At 37.7% G+C, this 21,980-nt stretch overlaps 1 protein-coding gene across 2 annotated transcripts in view; it reads right to left on the reverse strand.

The window, feature by feature from the left end:
• Window positions 1–21,980, reverse strand: part of LOC137278294 (ubiquitin-conjugating enzyme E2 Q2-like) — a 30,411-nt gene that overhangs the window by 1,965 nt on the left and 6,466 nt on the right. The window contains exons 2-11 of one of the 2 annotated variants that reach the window (XM_067810540.1): window positions 21,647–21,751; window positions 10,429–10,530; window positions 9,102–9,187; window positions 7,573–7,672; window positions 6,101–6,188; window positions 5,029–5,089; window positions 3,486–3,576; window positions 2,338–2,445; window positions 1,559–1,654; window positions 251–317 (exon numbers count right to left, since the gene is read on the reverse strand). In XM_067810540.1, the coding sequence (XP_067666641.1) occupies window positions 251–317; window positions 1,559–1,654; window positions 2,338–2,445; window positions 3,486–3,576; window positions 5,029–5,089; window positions 6,101–6,188; window positions 7,573–7,672; window positions 9,102–9,187; window positions 10,429–10,530; window positions 21,647–21,751 (904 nt within the window). The remainder of the gene's footprint in view (window positions 1–250; window positions 318–1,558; window positions 1,655–2,337; window positions 2,446–3,485; window positions 3,577–5,028; window positions 5,090–6,100; window positions 6,189–7,572; window positions 7,673–9,101; window positions 9,188–10,428; window positions 10,531–21,646; window positions 21,752–21,980) is intronic. The other variant, XM_067810541.1, reaches the window with a different exon arrangement.

Genomic DNA, 21,980 nt, shown 5'->3' on the forward strand with positions numbered 1-21,980 from the left:
CACAGGGAGACCACCAAATATTCACTCAAGATTTGTGTTCGCTTGGTGCTTACACAGCACTCAGTCAATATCCAAACAAATGTCATCTGTCTGTAAATATTAAAGTTGGGACCAGACAAATCCAGTGACTGACAATAAGAGCATACATCAGCCCACCTTTGATACTATTTATTCAGATCAACATAGATATTAATTATTTCTGCATCCGGCGCAATGTGCAATGAATTATACCAGCCTGTCTCATACATACCATTCTTTTCATGTATCTGTACAAGTGATTTGAAAGACTGTTGTGCTCTGGCCAAACTGTACTGGGTCTGTTAGTACAAAAGAAAAAAGAAAATATTCACACTACACATTCAAACTTACATGTAAAACTTCAAAAAGATCACTATAAAGCGTAACCAGCCAACACTGCCTGTCTCAGCCACCACACTTTAATAACTGTCATAACATTCTGGCCATTTTACGATATTACGATCCTTAAAACATTGTCTAATTCTGGCACCTTTCTATTCCGCATTCCACCATTACTTTCCAGTCCCCAACAAGTGCAAATAACTCTGTCTAAACCAACATGGTACGATAAGTCCAATCAAGGTCCATTAATCCAATACACTTAGTGTATCAAACACTTGTAGAATTACAAATGGTGAATCAAATGCTTGTAAGATTACCACAGTTATGCTATATAAACACTGGGAGATTGCATTAAGTGAGCGACAATTACAAATGGCAACCATGTTGGAAAATTGTTGTCATTGTCTAATCCAGCACCCTGTCTAAACCAGAATTTTACTTTGGTCCTGTGAGGTGCCAGTTCAAACAGGTTATACTGTGTATTTATTCTCCAGCATCCAAGTCACTGGTTCTTATTGCACCTTATTTTGGAATTTACACTAATATGATGGATGGCACTGATATATAAGTCTTAATAAGAAACACAGATTCTTTAGCAGGTTTTTACATTGAAAATTCAAAGTAAAATAAATGCAGCTCTATCTCTTTTCACCTGGTACAAGGAAACTGAACATTATTCACACAAAACTAAGGTACAATACAAGACCGCTTAATAAAGATTCATTCAGAATCAATTTATGATTAGATGCCTCTTGTACTTGTGGTTGCTCAAGTGAAAATTCAAGGCATTATCTTTTAGTCCTGTATTTTGTGTTGTTTTCTTGTAATGAATATCATAACATCATATGGGTTGGCATCTAGAATACAAGCTACCACAAAAATTACACTTGAATGTCCAACTTATCCTTCTACCCAGCAGCATCAGAAATTGAACAAATCACTTGGTTTCTTGACCCTTGTACAAGCAATAAACACGGAAAACAGTTATATACAAATGCTAATGTTAAATGTTCTTGATGGTACCATGGTATGTATTTATGTTTTACATCTAATGATCATTTGGTTGTAGAAACTGGTAAATATTAAATCGAAAGACAAATATCATCAAGGAATGAAGTTTCAACAAGGAATGAAGTTTCAAAACAAATGAAGACTAACATCATCAAGGAATGAAGTTTCAACACAAATGAAGACAAACCTTTGAAGCACTGAATGTGATGCGTGCTTTTCCTTTCACTAAAGTAGCTGAAATCTGCAATATAACAGACTCCAGACTGTACGCACTACTCCAACCCTGAACAAAACAAACACAATCATGAGTACAGGTAAGCATCTTCACCACTTACAAGGATTCATAAAGACATTCTCAGTAGACAACACGTGATCTTAAATCAGATGCAACTGTCAGTAAACTTTTAAACACTGACATTTAACATTGCTTGTTTAACTATTACGGTAACTTCTTCAGCTGTGTAGACTTACATCTCACCTGAAACAGGATCAATAAACAAACAGCATCAATTTTCAGTTCTGCTTTTAGTATTGCATAACACATTACCATATCAGTTAAATTAAATGTGTTTACAAAAAAGAGAGTTTTAGTCTCAAATCCAAACAAAATAATTCATCTGTTTTGTCTGATACTTAGTTTGGAATTTATAAAATATATGATAACGTAACATAAATGTAATCTTACGTAAGTGGCCAGGCCTAACATTTCTCAATGTCTTATGCTTGTATTTAACTAAAGCGATGCTGAACAATCACACAAAGGGAGGTAACTCATAAACCAATTTGCCCACAAATACCTCTATCAAAACTATCAGTTCCCAAACTCAGGGCCATCATTTTCCCCATACTCTAGACACAGACTTACACTGCACCATCTCTGCCTTGTGTTGATTTGAAGACTTGATGCATGAATCAAGCATTTTCTACAACACAGATGAATTGGAGGAGCACTGCTGTGAAGCCTACCTGTTTTGTAAGAAGCTCCATACATATGGCTCCTCCACCCAATACATAGCCTCCAGATATGACAGGATTCACCACTCTCACAAAAGGAGGATCAAAAGGAAAGGAATCCTACAAAGAAAAGATAAAGCATCTTGTCAGTGGACAGTGGGGCATTATTCCAACTGGCAATCACTTTCGGCCGTTTATTGTTTAAGCAGCACTCAGCAATTTTCAAGCTATATGGTGGCTGTCTGCAATTAATTGAGTCTAGACATGACAACGGAGTGATCAACATCATGAGCATCAATCTTCGATGAAATACGATGAAATGTGTCAGCAAGCCTGAGCACCTGATATCATCAGCAGCCTCTTATGACAAGCATGGTTTGCTACAGAACAATTATTTCTCAGATCTTTATAAGTCATATGAAATTTGAACACTGAATGAAATTGTAAATATTATATGGAGAGGTAAGGTGAGAGAAGGGTTAAAGTTTGCTGCATTCAAGATTATTAAACTTGCATGTAGTGCCATAAAAGCACCGTGACTGCAATACTAATTCAGACTTCATTCTATCAGTAACAATTTACAGAAACAATCACTCACTGCACCTGATCCACACAGAACAAATAGCAGTCAAATTGGTTCTATATCATATCTGTAATAGTTATTAGAGCTAATATGATGGGTGGTGCAGTTCCTGGTACATCCAAGGGACACATATCTGCACACACAGCACACAGAAAAAAATTAAGATCACAGAAGTACCTGTTTGATTACTTATGAGAGATGGTGGTTAAAGCTTTCGATTGTCACAGAGAAAGGCCTAGGTTTGATTCCCCTCATGGGTAAAGTTTTTGAAGCCCATTTCTGGTGTCCCAGGCATTGATATTGCTGCAATAACGCTAGACGCAGCATAACACCAAACTCATCCACCAATTCTAGTTTTGGACAATATTTCTGCATTGAAACAGGTCAGTAACAGTGAAACCTGGACACATCCTACAGGGTTCAGCAATTCATTTTCCATGAAAAGACACCCATTGCTATTTCTATATGAACAGAAAAACTGAAAAATTATTCAACTTATGCTCCAAAGTGAAGCATGTCTTAATTAAATCAGGCTATATCAAAACAAAAGGGAACAGTTGTAAATATTTCTACTTACTTTGAAAGTAAAACAAAGCTGGATGAAATCTTTCCCCTCCTTTTCCTTGTATGTCTGAAGATCGGAGTGAAGAGGACTGTCTTGATCAACCCTGTGAACATAACACTCAATATACCAGACAAATAACAAACAACAAATATCATGGCAGCAGCCACTGGAACTGGCCTGCTTGAACATTTTCTTTCCTTATTTCTAACCAGTCTGCCTGTAAAAGTTTTCTGAAAGTTTAACATAATCATTGGGTAACGTAAACTAATTTGAACAGAAAGTACAAACAGTTATACTTTTTGAGATGACATATTTACTCTACAAGTATATGGACTATGAGTTACCAAATGAGACTTCACACTTCTAAAACAGCAAAAAATATCTTCGAAAGGGAGGTAACTCTTGGTTTGTCTCACAAACGAGTCAAGCTGCAAACTTTCTTGCATTTTGACATACGTTCTAACAAGCAAGGTTCTCTGTGTATTCTAACACCAAAACCAACACATCACTCCCACTGTAATAAAAAGTTGTTCTATATCCAGTTATCCTTAACAGGTGCCTCAACTTCTAAATGCCTCTCAAAAAAGTTAGTAATAATGAAATATGACATGCATGGAATTTTTATGCCATTCGGGCAAAAGGTACTGTGAAACATCACTATAGTTTGGCATGAAATGCATGTGGACCCGCAGTATTTTGTAAATAACTCTTTATCCAATGACCCAATCGATCTCAAACTTTGCAAGCAGAATGCTGACAGCTTGCAGAGGGAGGAAGCCAATGACTTGTAACAGTAGCAGTGCTGGGAAAGAAACGTAAATGCATGTGCAGTTAATGATAGTTACCTGTTCACTACACAGTGATACACTGTTTGGATCATTCACATTGACAACTTCTAGCTGTCATCATGAAAGCTTATTCAGATGAAGCTAAACGTTTAATTAGAAAGGTGTTTCATGTATTTTATAAAGAGAGCAAACGTACCAAACCGATTTATAAGCTGTCGGATTACATGAAACGCTTTTGCTCTTGGCATGAAAAAGAATATCGGGCTAAAAATTGTGAGAAATAAACCAACAACCAATAAACAAAACTTTGTACAAAAACGTAGGCATTCAAAGTTAAGATTCTTTTGTCATCAGAGATATCATTCACCAGCTATATGCTAGAAATGAACCTGTGACACCTCTGCATACCTGTCACGTGCAGAGCTGACCTACATTGTCAAACATTGACCTTTGTGACCCAACACTGCCACTGTTACAGGTCACTGGCTCCCTCCCTCTGCAAGCTGTCAGCGTTCTGCCGTTTATTTTGTTGACAGTTACAGAGACAGATTCTTTCATACAAATGCATAAAATCAGTAATTTACTATGTGATTAGGTTGTCTGGCAAAACATCCACTGGCATAGGTTGAGATCGATTGGATCACTGGATGAAGAGTTATTTACAAAAAAAACGGGTCAACATGCATTTCAGGACAAAACATAGTTCTGTGAATTGTTACCCCTACTGACAGGTATAAATGCTCAGATGACCAGGATTATTTACTTACTTTTTCAACTTGACACACCATTCATACAGGCAATCATTGACTAGGTCTACAGTATAGATTTCTGAAAGAAATGTAATCTAGGAGTCAGTGTATGTATGATAAACCTTTCAGTCAACACGGAATACAGACATTTCACAGAGAACACATAATCAAAAAATAAATAAACCTTTCAGTCAACACGGAATACTGACATTTCACAGAGAACACATAATCAAAAAATAAATAAACCTTTCAGTCAACACGGAATACTGACATTTCACAGAGAATACATAATCAAAAAATAAATAAACCTTTCAGTCAACACGGAATACAGACATTTCACAGAGAACACATAATCAAAAAATAAATAAACCTTTCAGTCAACACGGAATACAGACATTTCACAGAGAACACATAATCAAAAAATAAATAAACCTTTCAGTCAACACGGAATACAGACATTTCACAGAGAACACATAATCAAAAAATAAATAAACCTTTCAGTCAACACGGAATACAGACATTTCACAGAGAACACATAATCAAAAAATAAATAAACCTTTCAGTCAACACGGAATACAGACATTTCACAGAGAACACATAATCAAAAAATAAATAAACTTTTCAGTCAACACGGAATACTGACATTTCACAGAGAACACATAATCAAAAAATAAATAAACCTTTCAGTCAACACAGAATACAGACATTTCACAGAGAATACATAATCAAAAAATAAATAAACCTTTCAGTCAACACGGAATACAGACATTTCACAGAGAATACATAATCAAAAAATAAATAAACCGTTCAGTCAACACGGAATACAGACACTTCACAGAGAACACATAATCAAACGTGATGCTGTCCTTACAGTAACCACTCCAGTCCAAAAAATAACATCTTCAAAACATGTAAAAAATTAGTGTTTGAAATTAAGATGATCTGGGTCTTTGTAGTTAGTTTAAATACTGATATTAGGATTAAAACTATTTGGAATATACAGGACACTTTGACTTTTATGATAAATATTGAATAGCGAAAGTATGTTACAATGCTTAAGGCACAAGTAAGGTGAAGGATAATGTCTTACGTCTTTTAAAGCTTTCAGATTTATATATGTCTCGTAGCTCCTTCATCAGCCTGTCAGTGGCCTGGACTGATCCAGTCACTGATCCCTGCTTAGAACATAAAGCAACACAATCAATCACAGCAGTAAATACATATACAGAACATCATGCTTGTGCATTTGAGTGTACTGTACTGAATGAGGAAAAGTGCAGAGAAACAACTTGTTTTTTGAGTTCAATTCTAAACATCCAAATGCACTAGTACGACAGTCTATATTTATCATATACCCTCTTATCTTGCATTAATCTGTTATCCAATAAAACAAATCAAAGTGTAGCAATATATATTTTCACTCCGTGCGTGTGTGGATCAAGCAACTGACCCTAGATCATACATTCCTCTACACGATGGTATGAATAAAACCCCACTTTCACAGCTTACAACAGGCAAAAGAATGACACCATTCTTATGAAATTCATATATATTTTAATTTATACAAGTTTGTATGAAGGAACAAACAAGCTATTCGACTTGTCAAGATTTCATAAAATCAAAAAAATCTCAGAATTTTGTGGGTATAGAAAATCCTAGAAAAGGGCTGAAGCTTTGAAGAAAGTAGGACCAGCAGGGATTTTAATGGGTTTCAATACAGAATTTGACCACTACATGCATATTGTAAACCAAGACTACTACCCCAAAGTTTATATGGGTATGTAATAAATAGTGTATCTCAACAGTCAGTGATAATTCAAGTTAACACCTGGATTATCTCACCAGGCAAGAATTTGATAGAGTAAAAGTGCTTTTAGTTTTAGCTGTATTTCAGCAATATCAAAAATGGGATACCAAAAAAGGGGTTCAAATACTGTACCCAGTGGGGAATCGAACCAGGGTCTCCTGCATGATAAGCTGACACTTGAACCACTAAGCCACCCACTGCCCCTATCACATGGCACATCTCACTAGTTTGCATAGAAGTTGTATTAGATCCCAGTAGCATTTTTCAAGTGATGATAATTATTTACACTCTCCTAAAATTTAATGATAGAAATTGAAGAACAGAGAGCCGGGACCATTCCAGTGTTCCGGTCATTTGGGAACTGTGGTGGAAAGGGGAGGTAACCCTGTTGGGTGGGTGATTTTACATTTGCTTCTGGAATTCAAGCGTTCACATAATATTCTAAGGGAAAGGGAGATATGCATGTAGCATGAATAAGAATAAGGAAAAATAAATCACATCTCATATTTCCACTCTCACAGGCATCATAAAGTATCCGGTACCAGAAAACAAGACAGAAAACCCCTTAACCTTTTCAACCAATTACACTGCAGCAGTGCTAAGTCAGAAGTATTAAATCACTTTATACAACAGTTTTTATCCAATTACACCTCAGCAACAAAACATTTCCCTTTAGTTTTCATGACAAGTCTGAGAAAGGTACCAGTACTAGTGATTTTCCCACAACTAAGATCCTAGTTTAGAAACTGTAATACCTTTAGGTAAGACAGACGCTGATTCTGTTTCAGCCGTTCCAGGACAGCCAGGTTTTCTGTGTCAATTCCATCTATTTCTTCTTTGGCCTTCTGATCACTGCTGGAACAATCATCATCATCATCATCATCATCATCATCATCATCATCATCATCATCATCATCAAATTTATTCATTCCTTGGCAAATATCTTAGACAAGAGAGTACAATCATCACAATCATCATCACTACAATAATCATCACTATCACCATCACCATCACCATTGTCATTATCACCATCACCATCACCATCTTTACACACATACATTCCTTGGGTAAGACAAGTCTGCTATGAAACATTTCTTAGACAAAATGAGAGTACAATTTAATATACAGTTCAGTCTACTGTTGATGTCATTCTAGAAACATTTTAGAAGATTACTGTGCTTCTGTGCCACTTTATCTGTTAAAATAACATAATATTTGTGTCCATGAATCTCAGCCAACAGGTCATGTCTACAAATGGACTCCTGTCTCCAGACTGGCTAACTACTGGTTCAATGGGACTTATGATACCAGAGCAGTGTCCCTGATGTTTGGCTATGTTTACGCATCTACAGATTTTTCACATTATTGATTAGACAAGCACTCTGTGAAGTTAAGAATTTTGACATATTGTCATTTAGAATTTATTTCCAGTCTAGGTAAACTTATCCCCACTGTTATTCGTTACACTCCTACTCTGGGTCTAACAAAACCTAGTAGGAGGTTGCGTCAGGTAACCTTTGAGCGACCTATGACCATCCAGTGGAATGCAAGACTGCTTAACGGATTTAACCAATCAGACAATGGCTACTGTTTAGGGTTTGGTGGGACTTACAAAACACACCGGTGACTGACAATGATCTTTCAACAAATGAAAATCTGCATATAACACTGACATTTGACCTGCAGTGTATATATACACTTTTTGATTTCTGTTGACATGGTTACCATTAGCTAATATTTCTGCAAGCTGACATCCTTGAATATTAACGAAGTCGCTATTTTTCTGCAATTGTTTATTCTCTATTGTGGCGTGCTCCATGTGCATCGCCCAGAGGGTGTTGTAGGGAAAGTAGCATTCGGAATCATTCAGGTACAAACCTTTGCGTGGGTAACAGTTCAAAAGGTATGTGCGAATGTCCACTTTTGTTAGGTGTGTTCTGATTGTTAGACCCAGTGTAGGAGTGTAACGAATAACACTAGGGCTAAGTTTACTTTGACTGAACTTACTTCAAGACAACAACAACTGTGCATCCTCCAAGATAAATCTGTATGGAAAATACATATCAGTTTGCCCACATAAATCATTAGGGAATTCTCTCATACAGGAAGGCCAAGTCCCCAGGGCAGTAACACTTGAACTTGACACAGAGCAACTACAGTCTTGGTTATCCTCATGAGACTGTTTCAGGATCATCACCCCTGGTAAACTGTTTTGTCTGTCAACTCACAGTTTCACAGCAAAGAGCAATCGATTGATCTCATTTATCCGGCAGTTCTTCCCTACCTTTGAGCATCATCTTCCATGTCATAGTGGAATTCATCTTCATCTTCTTCTTCAGAGCTCTCATGGCGGTCACGCACTGGTTGTCCCTGAAACATCCATCAGCAGGTGTATGAATTTAATGATATTTTGAAAGAATTTTTGTGCAGTCATATTTGTCCAGCATAGTAAATTGAATGAACTCCAAACTTGTCAAACTACACCTCAACAATTTTACTCCTCTGCTCATATGAGCTAATTTGGGATCTAACTGCAAAACCAGTGAATGCTGAAACAAAGGGATGCACCTCTCAGGGTACACTGAAGTGCCTAAGACCACACTGTTACCAGTGCCTTCTTTGACAGATATACTGAGCTTTGGACACCACATGACCACACATCCTGAAAGGATCCTAAATATTTTATTATCGACTTAATGTCCTAATGTCATAGTAACTCTTACAGGTTACAGCTTCCCCACCACCTCATATAGAAACAAACATGAAGCAAGGAGTGCTATGTTTAAGAAGTGTGCTTTATTACACTATACATGGTGGTAGAGCGAACTGTATTTCTTTTCTAAGATGACGTATTTAATAAATTCTAAGCCTAATTTCGATTAATCTATGGCAGAAAACAAACGACAGTGTCTGTGACCTAAATTAAGAATCCTGGCGCAGGGCTAACTGATGCGCTGTTCTTTTGACGTGTCAGCCCCCTACATTAAGACAAACGTTACTAGAAAAACAAATGATGTACAGTTTCGTGAAGGTTTATGTTTGGGTTAAATATCTTCTCTAGATCATTTTAATTACATCTGTGATTCTCTTAAACCATACAAGGCAAAATGACTGTCTCATTTCTACTACCAATAAAAGTTTAGATCAGTACATTCAGCTGAAGCTGACTAGTCATGCGACATTCCACGATTACATTGTGGGAATGTAAACATTGCAAACATGACCGTGTCTCTGTAAAGTTTTGAGTCGAACTGTGAGGCATATATCCTTTTGAAAACATAAACATAATGTTTCCACCGGTGATGTTAGCTGTGTGATGCAAGTGCAAACCAAGAAACAGGATGCGACGAAGCAGTTTACTGTGGGAGGCTGTACGAAGAGATGGCAACTGACCTCCATCGTGACGTCGGTTACATTGTGACGTAATGCAAAAAAATTCCATTACGAGGGGGCAGACTGGAATGGCGCACTGACGTCAACACATTGTGACATAATGCAAAAAGTGCACATTATCGTCTGATAAGTATTTGATCTTTCACTGAAGCATCTTAGAAAAAACAGTCAGGCTCAAACACCTCTGCTCCAGGACCCTAATAAGGAGACACACCTACCCTGTTGACTAAAGCACTGTCAATAAAGGCGATCTCCTCTGGTACAGGGATGTCGTGGAGGGAACAGAGCTCTGTCAGGAGTAGCTTTACCTGTTGTAAAATCTGGAACATGACAAACACTCTGTCACAACATGAACAAGGGATGGAACTAGACTAGCAGGAAATGATATCCAGTAACCTCAGACATGTGTCCTCAGTGTCTGAAACTAGGCAGACCAAGCTGATGTCCTTGGCATATCTAGGAAGCTGTAGGACAAAGGAAAATTATAAGACAGTTTACCTGAAGAAATACCATGGCCAAATAATGTTTGGCAAGTACCATAATATCTTTAAAGCAATTGTGCTACAATGATATTCATAAGCCTGTTATAAACTCTACATATCTGAGAGCCCCTAATGCTACACAAGCTTTGTGCATTGGGACCCTGATTACTACTTGTTAAACTAGATCTCAAGATCAAGGGAGTGAGTGAGTTTAGTTTTACGCAACACTTGGCAAATATTCCAGCCATATGGTGGCAGTCTGTAAAGACTGTCTGGACCAGATAATCAATGGCATGAGCATCAATCTGTCAACCAAGCCAGCTGCCTGACCACCCAATCCCGCTAGTCGCCAAGCAAGGGTTACTGAAGGCCAATTCTAATCCTGACCTTCACAGGTTCTCAAGATCAGGAATTTAATAGCTGGTCCCGCTTAAATAAGTAAAAACTGTTCACCGTATTTACATATTCTGTCAGGCATATTCACTTGTTAGTATCAAAACTGAATTGGAAGTAACAGCCCTCACTGTTACTTCTCAACGATCAGTAGTATCACTGGTTTATTGCTTATCATGATGTAGAAATCCCAGGCGAGTGGAGTAAAGCCAATTTCAAATGCTGCTGCCAACTCATACAGGAAAAGGTGTCAGACATTTGAAAATGGAAAAGCCAAAGAACTGCTGTATTGTCAAATGTTGTGTCAGAATGAAAGTTTAAGTACCAAAGGTGTCTAACCATATTCGTAACAGTGTCATGAATTAACTTAGTTAACTCATAACTAGATCAGTCGGCAAAATAGGCACAATACGTTCTTTGTTACTGCCAGGCAACAATCGCATCTTGTGTCTATTTTACTGACATGTGATTCTTTGTGAAACTTGTAATTAAATACCACTGATATAGCTACAAGGTAACTTGTAGGGGCAAATTTGACCAGAATTCATACGAGTATACGAGGTGGCACTCAACATGTTGACAGCAAAACTGGATACCTTAAATGACAATTAAAGTCACATGTTTCAACACAATGGTACCATCTAACGTAAGACATCAAATAAAATGTTTGTTGTTTTGATTCATAACAGTTTCTCTCCTACAGTGATGTACATGCATGTGCTGCTATTAGTCATAATTCAATCCATTCATGATGGTTTTGCACAGGTTCACTGTGATAGGTAAAATTCAAGTTAACTACAGGTAGACCATCTTAAAACAACATTAACATCATAAACCAGCCTACTGCCTAGCCGTCACTGAAATGCTATAGCCCTCATCGAAGCAAGTCTAGATATCCTCAGGTTTAGGATCTCCCAACTCATTGGGGCTCCTTTCCAACTTAGTGGGTTTTTTTCTACCTGTCAAACTTATATACATTCAGAAACAAAGCCTGAGTCTACAATTAGAGAGAGTGACCGAGATGGGTTTTGTGTCACTTTTAGCAATATTCAAGCAATATTCAAGCAATATTCAAGCAATATTACGGCTGGGAACACCAGAAATGGGCTTCAAACTTTGTACCCCAGGGGAATGAAACCCAGGTCTTAAACGTGACAAACACTTTAACCACAAGGCTACCCCATCTGTTGACAGTATTTGGGTGTGACCAGGATATCAAACCGATTAATACTGCCTTAATGAAAAACACCTCTCTTTCTGTTTCTGTATCCTGACAATATGCATCTCCATTAAGCCATAATAACAGTCAATACTGTATCATCATGAACTGAGGAAGGTTTATTCAAATTTGGGAATTTTATCAGAAAACTGTTCCCAATCTGACACGGAATATTCTCTATCTAATACTTAATTTCAAAGACCGGTCACATAGCTTTAACAACAACATCACTTCGGGTAAACATGACTTAACCTAAACTATCAGTATGTCCCATTGTATTTTCCTACTTGACTATGTGAGGTAAGGGGACTAGAAGTCAATCTGTATAATCTCACAGTGACAAGGTTCAATCATAGATAAGATCTACCACAAGTCATCTGAAGTAAATATCAGCCTGTTTCTTTGCAGGTTAACACTGCACCCTCATGATGTCAGTGTGTAAATGACTCAATATGATAAGTACCCATTTAGCGAGTGAGAAAAGTATGTAATTGAGCATGTCATCAAGTCTGACCATCTAATACATTTGGCTACCTTCACAAATTAGACAAGCAGTTAATCAACTAGATCACAAAAAACACTTGTCAAGGAAATAATATCAAATAATTTTCAAATAATTATACTCAAGTTTAGACATTGATATAGTTAGACACATAATTCCAGATCATTACTCATTCCACTTGGAGAAGATCATTCTCTTCCCACAGTGGTTACTTGTCACATCTTCCTACGTAACTTCTGTTCTAATACTATCCTTTCATGGTGTGAGTGTTCAAGACTCGTGATTTAGTAATACAATCAGCGACCTTGTTTCAAAAGTTATCATTCGAAAGATCTCAGTAATTTCCGGATGCATCATGAAAACTAGAACCTCTTCCCGAGTGCAATACTCAAATGTTTCTTCTAGACAGAACTCAGTCATGTCATTTTTGTTTCTCCACATTGCTTGCATTTGTCAAGTTGAATCTAAGTCGATGTAACACATGTTCTGATTGGACAGAAAAAAGGGAGATAAATCTGCTGCCATTTTTTGACGCTAGGGGAATTTATGAGAACCGCAAAATATGGCCGTATTAGAACAGAGGCTCGTAGGAAGATATGACAAGTAACCTCAGTGGGAAGAGAATGTAGGAGATGGACTTAAACTGAATAAACATGTTAAAATAATCTTCAGCAACTTGCGCTTAGTTTGAGGTAGTTAAACAGGATTGGTTACTGGCTGACTTGGTTGTAAGAGGTAATTAACAGGATTGGTTAGTCAAGCAGGCTGACTTTGTTTACACAGTAAGAGGTAATTTAAAGGATTGGCTGGTCGGACTGGATGACCTTGGCTGACACAGTAAGAGGTGATTAAAAGGATCGGTTGGTCAGACTGGACGACCTTGGTTGACACAGTAAGAGGTAATTTAAAGGATCGGCTGGTCAGACAGGATGACCTTGGTTGGCACAGTAAGAGGTGATTAAAAGGATCGGTTGGTCAGACTGGACGATTTTGGTTGACACAGTAAGAGGTGGTTAACAGGATTGGTTGGTCAGGCTGGCTAACTTGGCTAACTTGGTTGACATAAGCCATCGGTTGTATCTCAACTGATGCTTATGCTGTTAAGAACTGGTTTGTCAAGTGGAGACTTGATTACTTTCAGACAAGCAACTGGAACACTGCTGAGTGCAACATTAGACAACAAATAAAGCAAACACAATCCTTTCCAATTCCAACCACCTGTCAAGGGACAGCTATCAGTTCAGTATCAGTTGTCTGTTAAGCATCAAAAAAGTTGAAGGTCACATGCTACACAAAACACAACTTTGAAGATTCTGATACCTTTCGGCATGGACTTACAGTAACAAATTATCAAAACTGCAAATTCAACTTATAAAGTTATAAAAATAACGCAATGAAAAAAAGGCAGCGAAATCGCAGTTCAAACGAAACACTAACTTTCCCACAGCACTAGGTCATGTACAGTACTTATGTTCTTGCGGCTAAGTGATAGAGCAAGCGATACGTACAAGGATTATTGCTATGGACAAAGTTAGAGAAGAAGATGTTTCTTGTGACCGCAAGTATCTTGTGTCTGCAGTAATAAATATACACTAGTCCAAAACAAAAAGATTTGCAAACCAAGTTTTCAAGACAGTGTAGCATTAGAAATACTAATTTCTAAAAATACTAAATTGCTAGTAAATTGCTCAGCTTGAAAACCGAAATGTTCTAATACATGTCCAGGGAAACATAAAATATGTTGACTGTTAAAAGTTGTCTTTGTCAGTGACAAAACTCAATGTGTGTTTTGTTGACACCTATGTATCTGCCCAACAGTTTGCTAATGACAATCTGCAATATTCAACTTCAGTCATTGGCCACATGCAATTTGAACTTAACACCTATCAGGCCATTGACCATAGAAGGAATACACTGACCGGTAGGTCTGATACTTGTACACAACATATTATTATACCTGTGGGTTGCAAACAATCTGCATCCATTTTTCCAGGATGACAGGATCAGAAGTAAAGTGGTGCAAATTCACATTATCAGTTTCTTTGCACTTTGATGAAGTTCACCATTTCAGTATTTGCTGATTGGATCCAACAGAAATACAGACAATATGTGTTTCCAAAAACCCAAAATCTCTATATACATCTTTTTATACATAAGAACTTCTTCTACTGCATATGATGCGACGTTTCGGTGTCCATTCCAATCACTAGTGCTTTGTCAAACTAACAACATTTCCAAGAAATAGAGAATTGTTCAGTGAGTGAGTGATTTTACTTTTATGATGCACTCAACAATATTCCAGCTACATGACAGTGGTCTGTAAATTTAATCAAGTCTGGACCAGACAATCCAGTGATAAACACCATGAGAATCGACCTGTGCAACTTGGAACTGATGACACGAGTCAACCAAGTCAGAAATCCTGACCACCTGATCACATTAGTCATCTCTCACAACAGAGAATTGTTCAGCTGTTCAGGGGATGGACCCAGGCTTGTTTGCCAAATGATGCTCCAAATATTATCATTATAATCCTTTTAATTATCATACAGGTGCCAGTGTGGCTTTTTGTAAACTGCTGAAATTCATACTATCTGATCCGATTAACCAACTCATACCTATTCACACAGAATACACTAGTCTACTGACAGTGACAAAGCAAAGACTTCACAGCTGTTGACTACTGTGGAATATCCATGACATCAGTCACAGCAGCTGTGGAGGAAAGTTACAAGACGAGGCCAACCCAGGGTTAACGAGGCTTCAAACTCTCTGCACTTATACTCAAGTTATAGACAGTATATGACTGAAGACAAACCAGTCTCATGGCAAAACTAACATCCCAGACTAACATCTAGTCTCTGATATGAACATATTTTACAGAAAAATATTTTTCCTTCAAAATAATCGTAAAACATAATGAAAAGGAGCCCAGAAACATTCTTCATTTGAGAAACTGTGGAAATGTAGACCTGCACATATTCTTGACTTCCATGGGTTTTCTCGGCTATATTTGTTTCAGGGTCGGAATGTCAGACTACCAATACCAATACCTAACTTAGTCCTTAAAATGTCTAAAAAAATATCTATCAAGGAATCTTTTCATCAAGGCTTCTCATTGAAAACATAATATATCATCTCACATTGAATTACCATAATTGAATATGTTATTCCTGTTGTGCCCCAACAGTGATTTTTGTTTTACACCATGTTCAGCAATACTACAGCAATGTTTCAGCAAATATCACAGAGGGGACGTCAGAAATAGGCTTCATACAGTGTACCAATGTGGCATTTAAACCAGGGTCTTCAGTACGACTAATCAATGCTTTAGGCACTTTTCTAACCCCACTGCTCCCTTCTCACAATAGAATGTGTTCAGTGTGTATTGTACATGTATCGTAAATAACATGCTTTGACATTTCAAAATCACATCTGTTGATACACTACATACTAGACGGGTGGTTGGGTAGCCTCGTGGTTAAGTCGTTCACTCGTCACGCTGAAGACCTGGGTTCAATTCCCCACATGGGTACAATGTTTGAAGACCACCTCACTGACAAGCTTATCATGCTAGTTACGAGGGGATGTCAATAAGTTTTGAGCCTTGAGCATTTTTCATACCCAGGTGTCACAGCCTATGGTACGACATTGAACCTTGGGGTGTAGCTGATGTGATATATAAGTTTTGGTATCCCACTCTCAGAAGTTATTGAACAGCTCACATTGACAGAAAGAGACCCCCTTCACGGCAGTGAAAATGAATAAAATTGAGTATAGGGCAGTAATTAAGTTTTTAGTTCTTGAAGGAAACTCGCCGAAGAACATTGAAGAAAGGCTTTCAGCAGTTTATGGGAAGTCCTCCCCTTCATCTGCTTCCTAAGCAGATGTAACCTGTGATGAAACCTGGATCCACCACTATGACCCTGAGAGCAAACAAGAATCCATGGAATGGAAACATGTCACTTCTCCCAGGACCAAAAAGTTCAAAGCCTCCAGATCAGTGCAGAAGGTAATGGCAACAGTCTTCTGGGATAGCAAAGGCGTCAGCCACATAGATTACTTACCAAAAGGTAGAATAATGAATGCGACAATCAATCAAGGAGAAGCGCTGGGGCAAGATCAGACGTGGTATTCTTCTACATCAAGACAATGCTCCAGTACACACCTCTCGCGTTGTAGCCACTGCTATCCAGGAATGCGGGTACAAAATCTTGCCGCATCCCCCCTACTCTCCAGAAATGGCACCAAGTGATTACCATCTGTTCCCAAATCTCAAGAAACACTTGCGTAGTTGTAGATTTCAAGATGATAATGAGCCTATTGCTGCTACTGAGGCTTGGTTTGAGGACCCAAATGGCACCTTCTACAGAGATGGCATCAGCGACTAGCAGAAAAGATGGAACAAGTGTCTTGACTCACAAGGGGACTGTGTTGGAAAATAAATGTGGTTCATACCAATATTTTGTGTTTTTCTATGCAAGACTCAAAACTTCTTGACATTCCCTCGTAACATGGTGAAATCGTCAATGTGTTGCCAAAATAGACTGCACCCTGCACCTTCCCAGGATAAAGCTTGGTGTTGACTTTGAAGAAAATCCAGTGAAAGATAAAACGTTAAAGTCCTCTCATGACCTTGAAATGAAAGTCAAGGTCACCAAATCTCACTGCGACTGGTCTTACACTGTGATGAATCTAGGTACCAAATATGAAAGAATCTAGTCAACAGTTCCAAAGATATTCCACTTCATTCATACGTACAGAAACACGCAAGGAACCTAATACTATTACTGTATTACGCATCATGTTTGGCGTGAAGCTGGGGATAATAATCACTGTATTATTGATTAAGAACAAATTAGCTCATCAAAGTGACTTGCCTAACCCATTAACAGCTTCCTTTCAAAATTGTCACTATTACATATATTGCCATGTTTATGGGCAATAAGCTAAAACTGATATTTGCAATGGGCATTTGTTTATCTTTGGACAAGAGCTATATAGGTTGCCTGGTAACCATTTCTCTCGAGTCCATCTACAGATTTCAAAATGAGTGAGAGAAAGATGGTGGTTTTACACAACTTTTAGCAAATACTGAAGCAATATAATGCAGTGGAGGAATAACAGTAACAGGCTTCACACAGTGTACCCATCAAATCCAGGTCTTTCATGTGACAAGCGAAAGCCATTCCGTAACTACAAGCTGCCCCCACCATCCATATGCCAATGTGAAACAATGTTAAACCCTCACCACCCACATTTCAACATGAAACAAACAATGTTAAACCCTCACCACCCACATTTCAACATGAAACAATGTTAAACCCCTACCACCCATATATTAACATTAAACGATGTTAAACCCCTACCACCCATATGTTAACATGAAATAATGTTAAACCCCTACTGGTCATATGTAAACATGAAATAATGTTAAACCCCTACCAGCCATACGTTAAGAAATAATGTTTAACCCCTACCAGTCATATGTTAACATGAAACAATGTTAAACCCCTACCAGCCATATGTTAACATGAAACAATGTTAAACCCCTACCAGCCATATGTTAACATTAAACAATGTTAAACTGCTACATAAACTTGACAAGTGTGTGCAACCAAAATATATCAAGTCTGCAAATAATGGAGACCAGACCAGACAATCAATCATCTGTGCAGCTGAGATAAGATGACATGCATCAACCAAGTGAATAAGCTTGGCCTCCCTATACCACAAATACTAATAGCTTCTTACAGCAACAACAGGTTGTGGTCCAACAATTTTAACCCAGATCTTAATGTGTCACAACATTAAGTGTCATTGGAATGAGTTTCTTATTTAAAGCACCTGTTCTGATACATGTATTAACAAGAAAGAAACTTCAAGAAAGTAACTTGTCCTGACTAATTTTTTAATGTCTTGATTTTATGACACAATGTTTGATGTTAATGTTTACTGGACTATTAACCTAAGAGTGATAAATTTCATAGAACGATATCTCTAACTTATTATTTTTGCAAAATGTAACAGCTACATTATGAGCAGACATGAAATGAAATCCAAGTTTATTTGCAGTTTGTAACCATAAGTGGAAATTATCTAGTAGCCCCAGGACAAGTTAGATGCCATTATTTGATTGCTCAAAGTGAAAACTGACTTGTCCCGGGCATTGGATGATGGGATTTTTGAAGCCTTGCAGGTGTATACTGTGTTCAAGTACATATACACAGTTTTATGTCAAGGGGGAGACAGTGTGCCCATGACAGTATTATGATTGGAAGGAAAATTAGTGTTAAGTTCTAACAAGTTCCAAGCAAGTTCTAACATGTCGTTCAAAGAGCCCATTACACACACAAAAAGTTGCATTTACATAAGTATAAATGACCTCACCACGTTTGAGTATATATATGGCTATCAAATTTAGGGTGTTCCCATAAATTTAGGGTGTTTCCATACTTTTTGTTTGTAGTATATAAATATGTAGTTAGCCATCAAAAGGTAAGTTAATCCAGTGAAACCATGAACAGACGTGCTCTTGCATAAATCATGAACATCCCTGGTGGTCTTCCAAACCTGCAGTTAATTTTTTACATGTTTGTGAGGATCATGTGCAATTTGCTGTACTGTTCCTATGTGTTGTGTTAATTTATTTTATTTAAATAATGATGGTTTTGTTCATAAAAAAATAACAAAGTGAGACAGTGACTTCAGATTTAATGTCACATGGCAATGTTTCAGCCATACTGTGACTCAAAATAACAAAGATTACAATGTCTTAATATGCAATAAACAATGTAACGTTTAGTTTGGCACTTGTTGTCAATTTTCTCCACCATGATCATATCTTGTGAAACGGACTGAACCGAACACCTTGTCTTGTATCGCAATACGTACCATACAGTGGTGAGAGTGTATTGTTTCACCCCTACCAGTTTATATCAGCATTCAGTCAATTTTCTTGACCCAAATGACACAGCCCCTAGACCAACATCTGATATGACACATGTCAACATCTTTATCAAATCAGGGAAAAACTTATCCAGACGTTATCACTAACAACCAGTCAACATCCTTGAAACCCCCTGGTGTCTTTTCTTGACTACTGTCAAAATCATTTTAATAGACCTTATTGCAACTACAATAAAGACGGACCAGTTGTTTTTTCCATCAGTATCTAATCTTTTTTGTCTAACACTTCTGGGTTCATGTGACAACAATGATAACAGTGATGATTTGTGATACAAAATATAGTCATCCCTCGCAATAACATGCTTCACGAAACCACAGATTCGGTTAAACCGTGGGGTAATCCGTAGCTCCCACAAAAAAAGTTGAACTGCGATCTCACCCTTCAGGAAATCGAAAATAACTCATCAACAAATCCACTGTTGCACTCCTTTAAATTTTATATACTAGTGAAATTCAGTGTGGATGGCAACTGACAATGTTTATCGTATATATTCATTGTTTCAGATGCTTAAAACATGCAGGGTTTTCTCAACAATAATTAAAACATGCGACGAATACTTACAATGTTTGCTGTGATGCAACATGCGGTAAGCACGGTAAAACACAGTCATCCCAGAAACGTATGGTGTCAGAAACCACATTTTATTTGATAAAATTCAATCCTCATTTTATTTAGTAAAACTGTTGAAAGAAACCCCGTGAGAGAATGGCATTACCTCATTCCATACGCGTACAATTTCCAGTTACCACACTCGCGAGGGTCCGTTTATCGCGCCTACCGCGACATATCGGTAAGATGTTAAGCTGGACAAAAAATAGCTTTGATATTTTACTGGACAACGTGACAGATACCACCCAAACTTATCGGCCCATCCCTCAATTTTGAGACCAAGTCCAAAACATTTCCATGGAAACCGACAAAATAATAAATCACAAAACCCTGTAAATACCAAAAGGCACCACTTCGGGATCTGCCACACATATCTACCAAGTTTTACTGACAGATATTAAGAAGTTTTTGAGTTCTGCTCCAGAAACGAAACGCATCACTCACTTTTGAGATTAAGTCTGAAACATTTCCATGGAAACCGAGAAAATAATAAATCACAAAAACCTGCAAATAGCAAAAGGCACCACTTGGGGTTCCGATTGATATATCTGCCATGTTTTGCAGAAAAATATTGAACGGTTTTTGAGTTCTGCTCCAGAAATGAAGCCTATCCCACCATTAGACTAACATCAAAATGTTCCATGGAAAAGCAAATAAAATTTAAAATGTCAAACTCTGTAAATAGCAAAGGGCACAACTATAGGTTGAGATTATTATATCTATCAAGTTTGGACTAGAAATATTCAACGAGTTGTGAGTTACGCTCCGGAAACAAAATGATTACGGACGAACGGACGAGGCGTCGACTACATGCCAGGAGGATAACAAGCAAAGTATACCATATCGACAGCAAAGCTCATATAATTCATCTCACCTGCAGTAGCACAGTGAGTGTGTAAGTGAGGTTTACGCCACTTTTAGCAATAGTCCATTAATATCACAACTCAGAACACACTGTATTCATGTGGGGAATCAAACCCCAGCCTTCAGCTTAACAAGCAAACTCCTTCATACCAGAACCAGCAAGAACACGTGAAATGGGCTTCATGGTTTGAAAATTAAATGTTCCAAACAGGTTTACATAGACACCCATAAGTTTGTCAGATCTAAGCATGGTAAGCAAATGGTAAACAGCCAGGTCAGATACTGTAACGTATGGATCCTAATACTGCTGCCCTCATGATAATGTGACATCAAGTAATAAAATCCTATTCTGGTTGTGAATCAACAGGTTTTCCCCAGCACCTCCGTTCCAGCTTACATTGTATTTGTCAGGAGTGGTTTCTGTGAGTCTCTCTATCACAGTGGTGACCACCACTTCCTCGGAATCACTGAACCAGATAGGAGCTGACTGTGGATACGTTTCCTGAAAAAAGAAAATAACCTTTAGCCATAAATAATGATGGTAGAAACCAGGCCTAAATTTTCAAAGCTCTCTTAACACTAAGTTAATCGTAAGTTAATGTTATTGTATGGCACTTACAACTATCTTAGCACTAAGAGAAATTTGAAAATCTAGGCCCTAATTAATAACTAGCTTTTGGAATTGAAATCTTACAATTCATAACTGGTTCGTTACCAACAAGCAATCATAG

Source organism: Haliotis asinina, chromosome 3, assembly GCF_037392515.1.
Source record: "Haliotis asinina isolate JCU_RB_2024 chromosome 3, JCU_Hal_asi_v2, whole genome shotgun sequence".
Lineage (NCBI taxonomy): Eukaryota > Metazoa > Mollusca > Gastropoda > Lepetellida > Haliotidae > Haliotis > Haliotis asinina.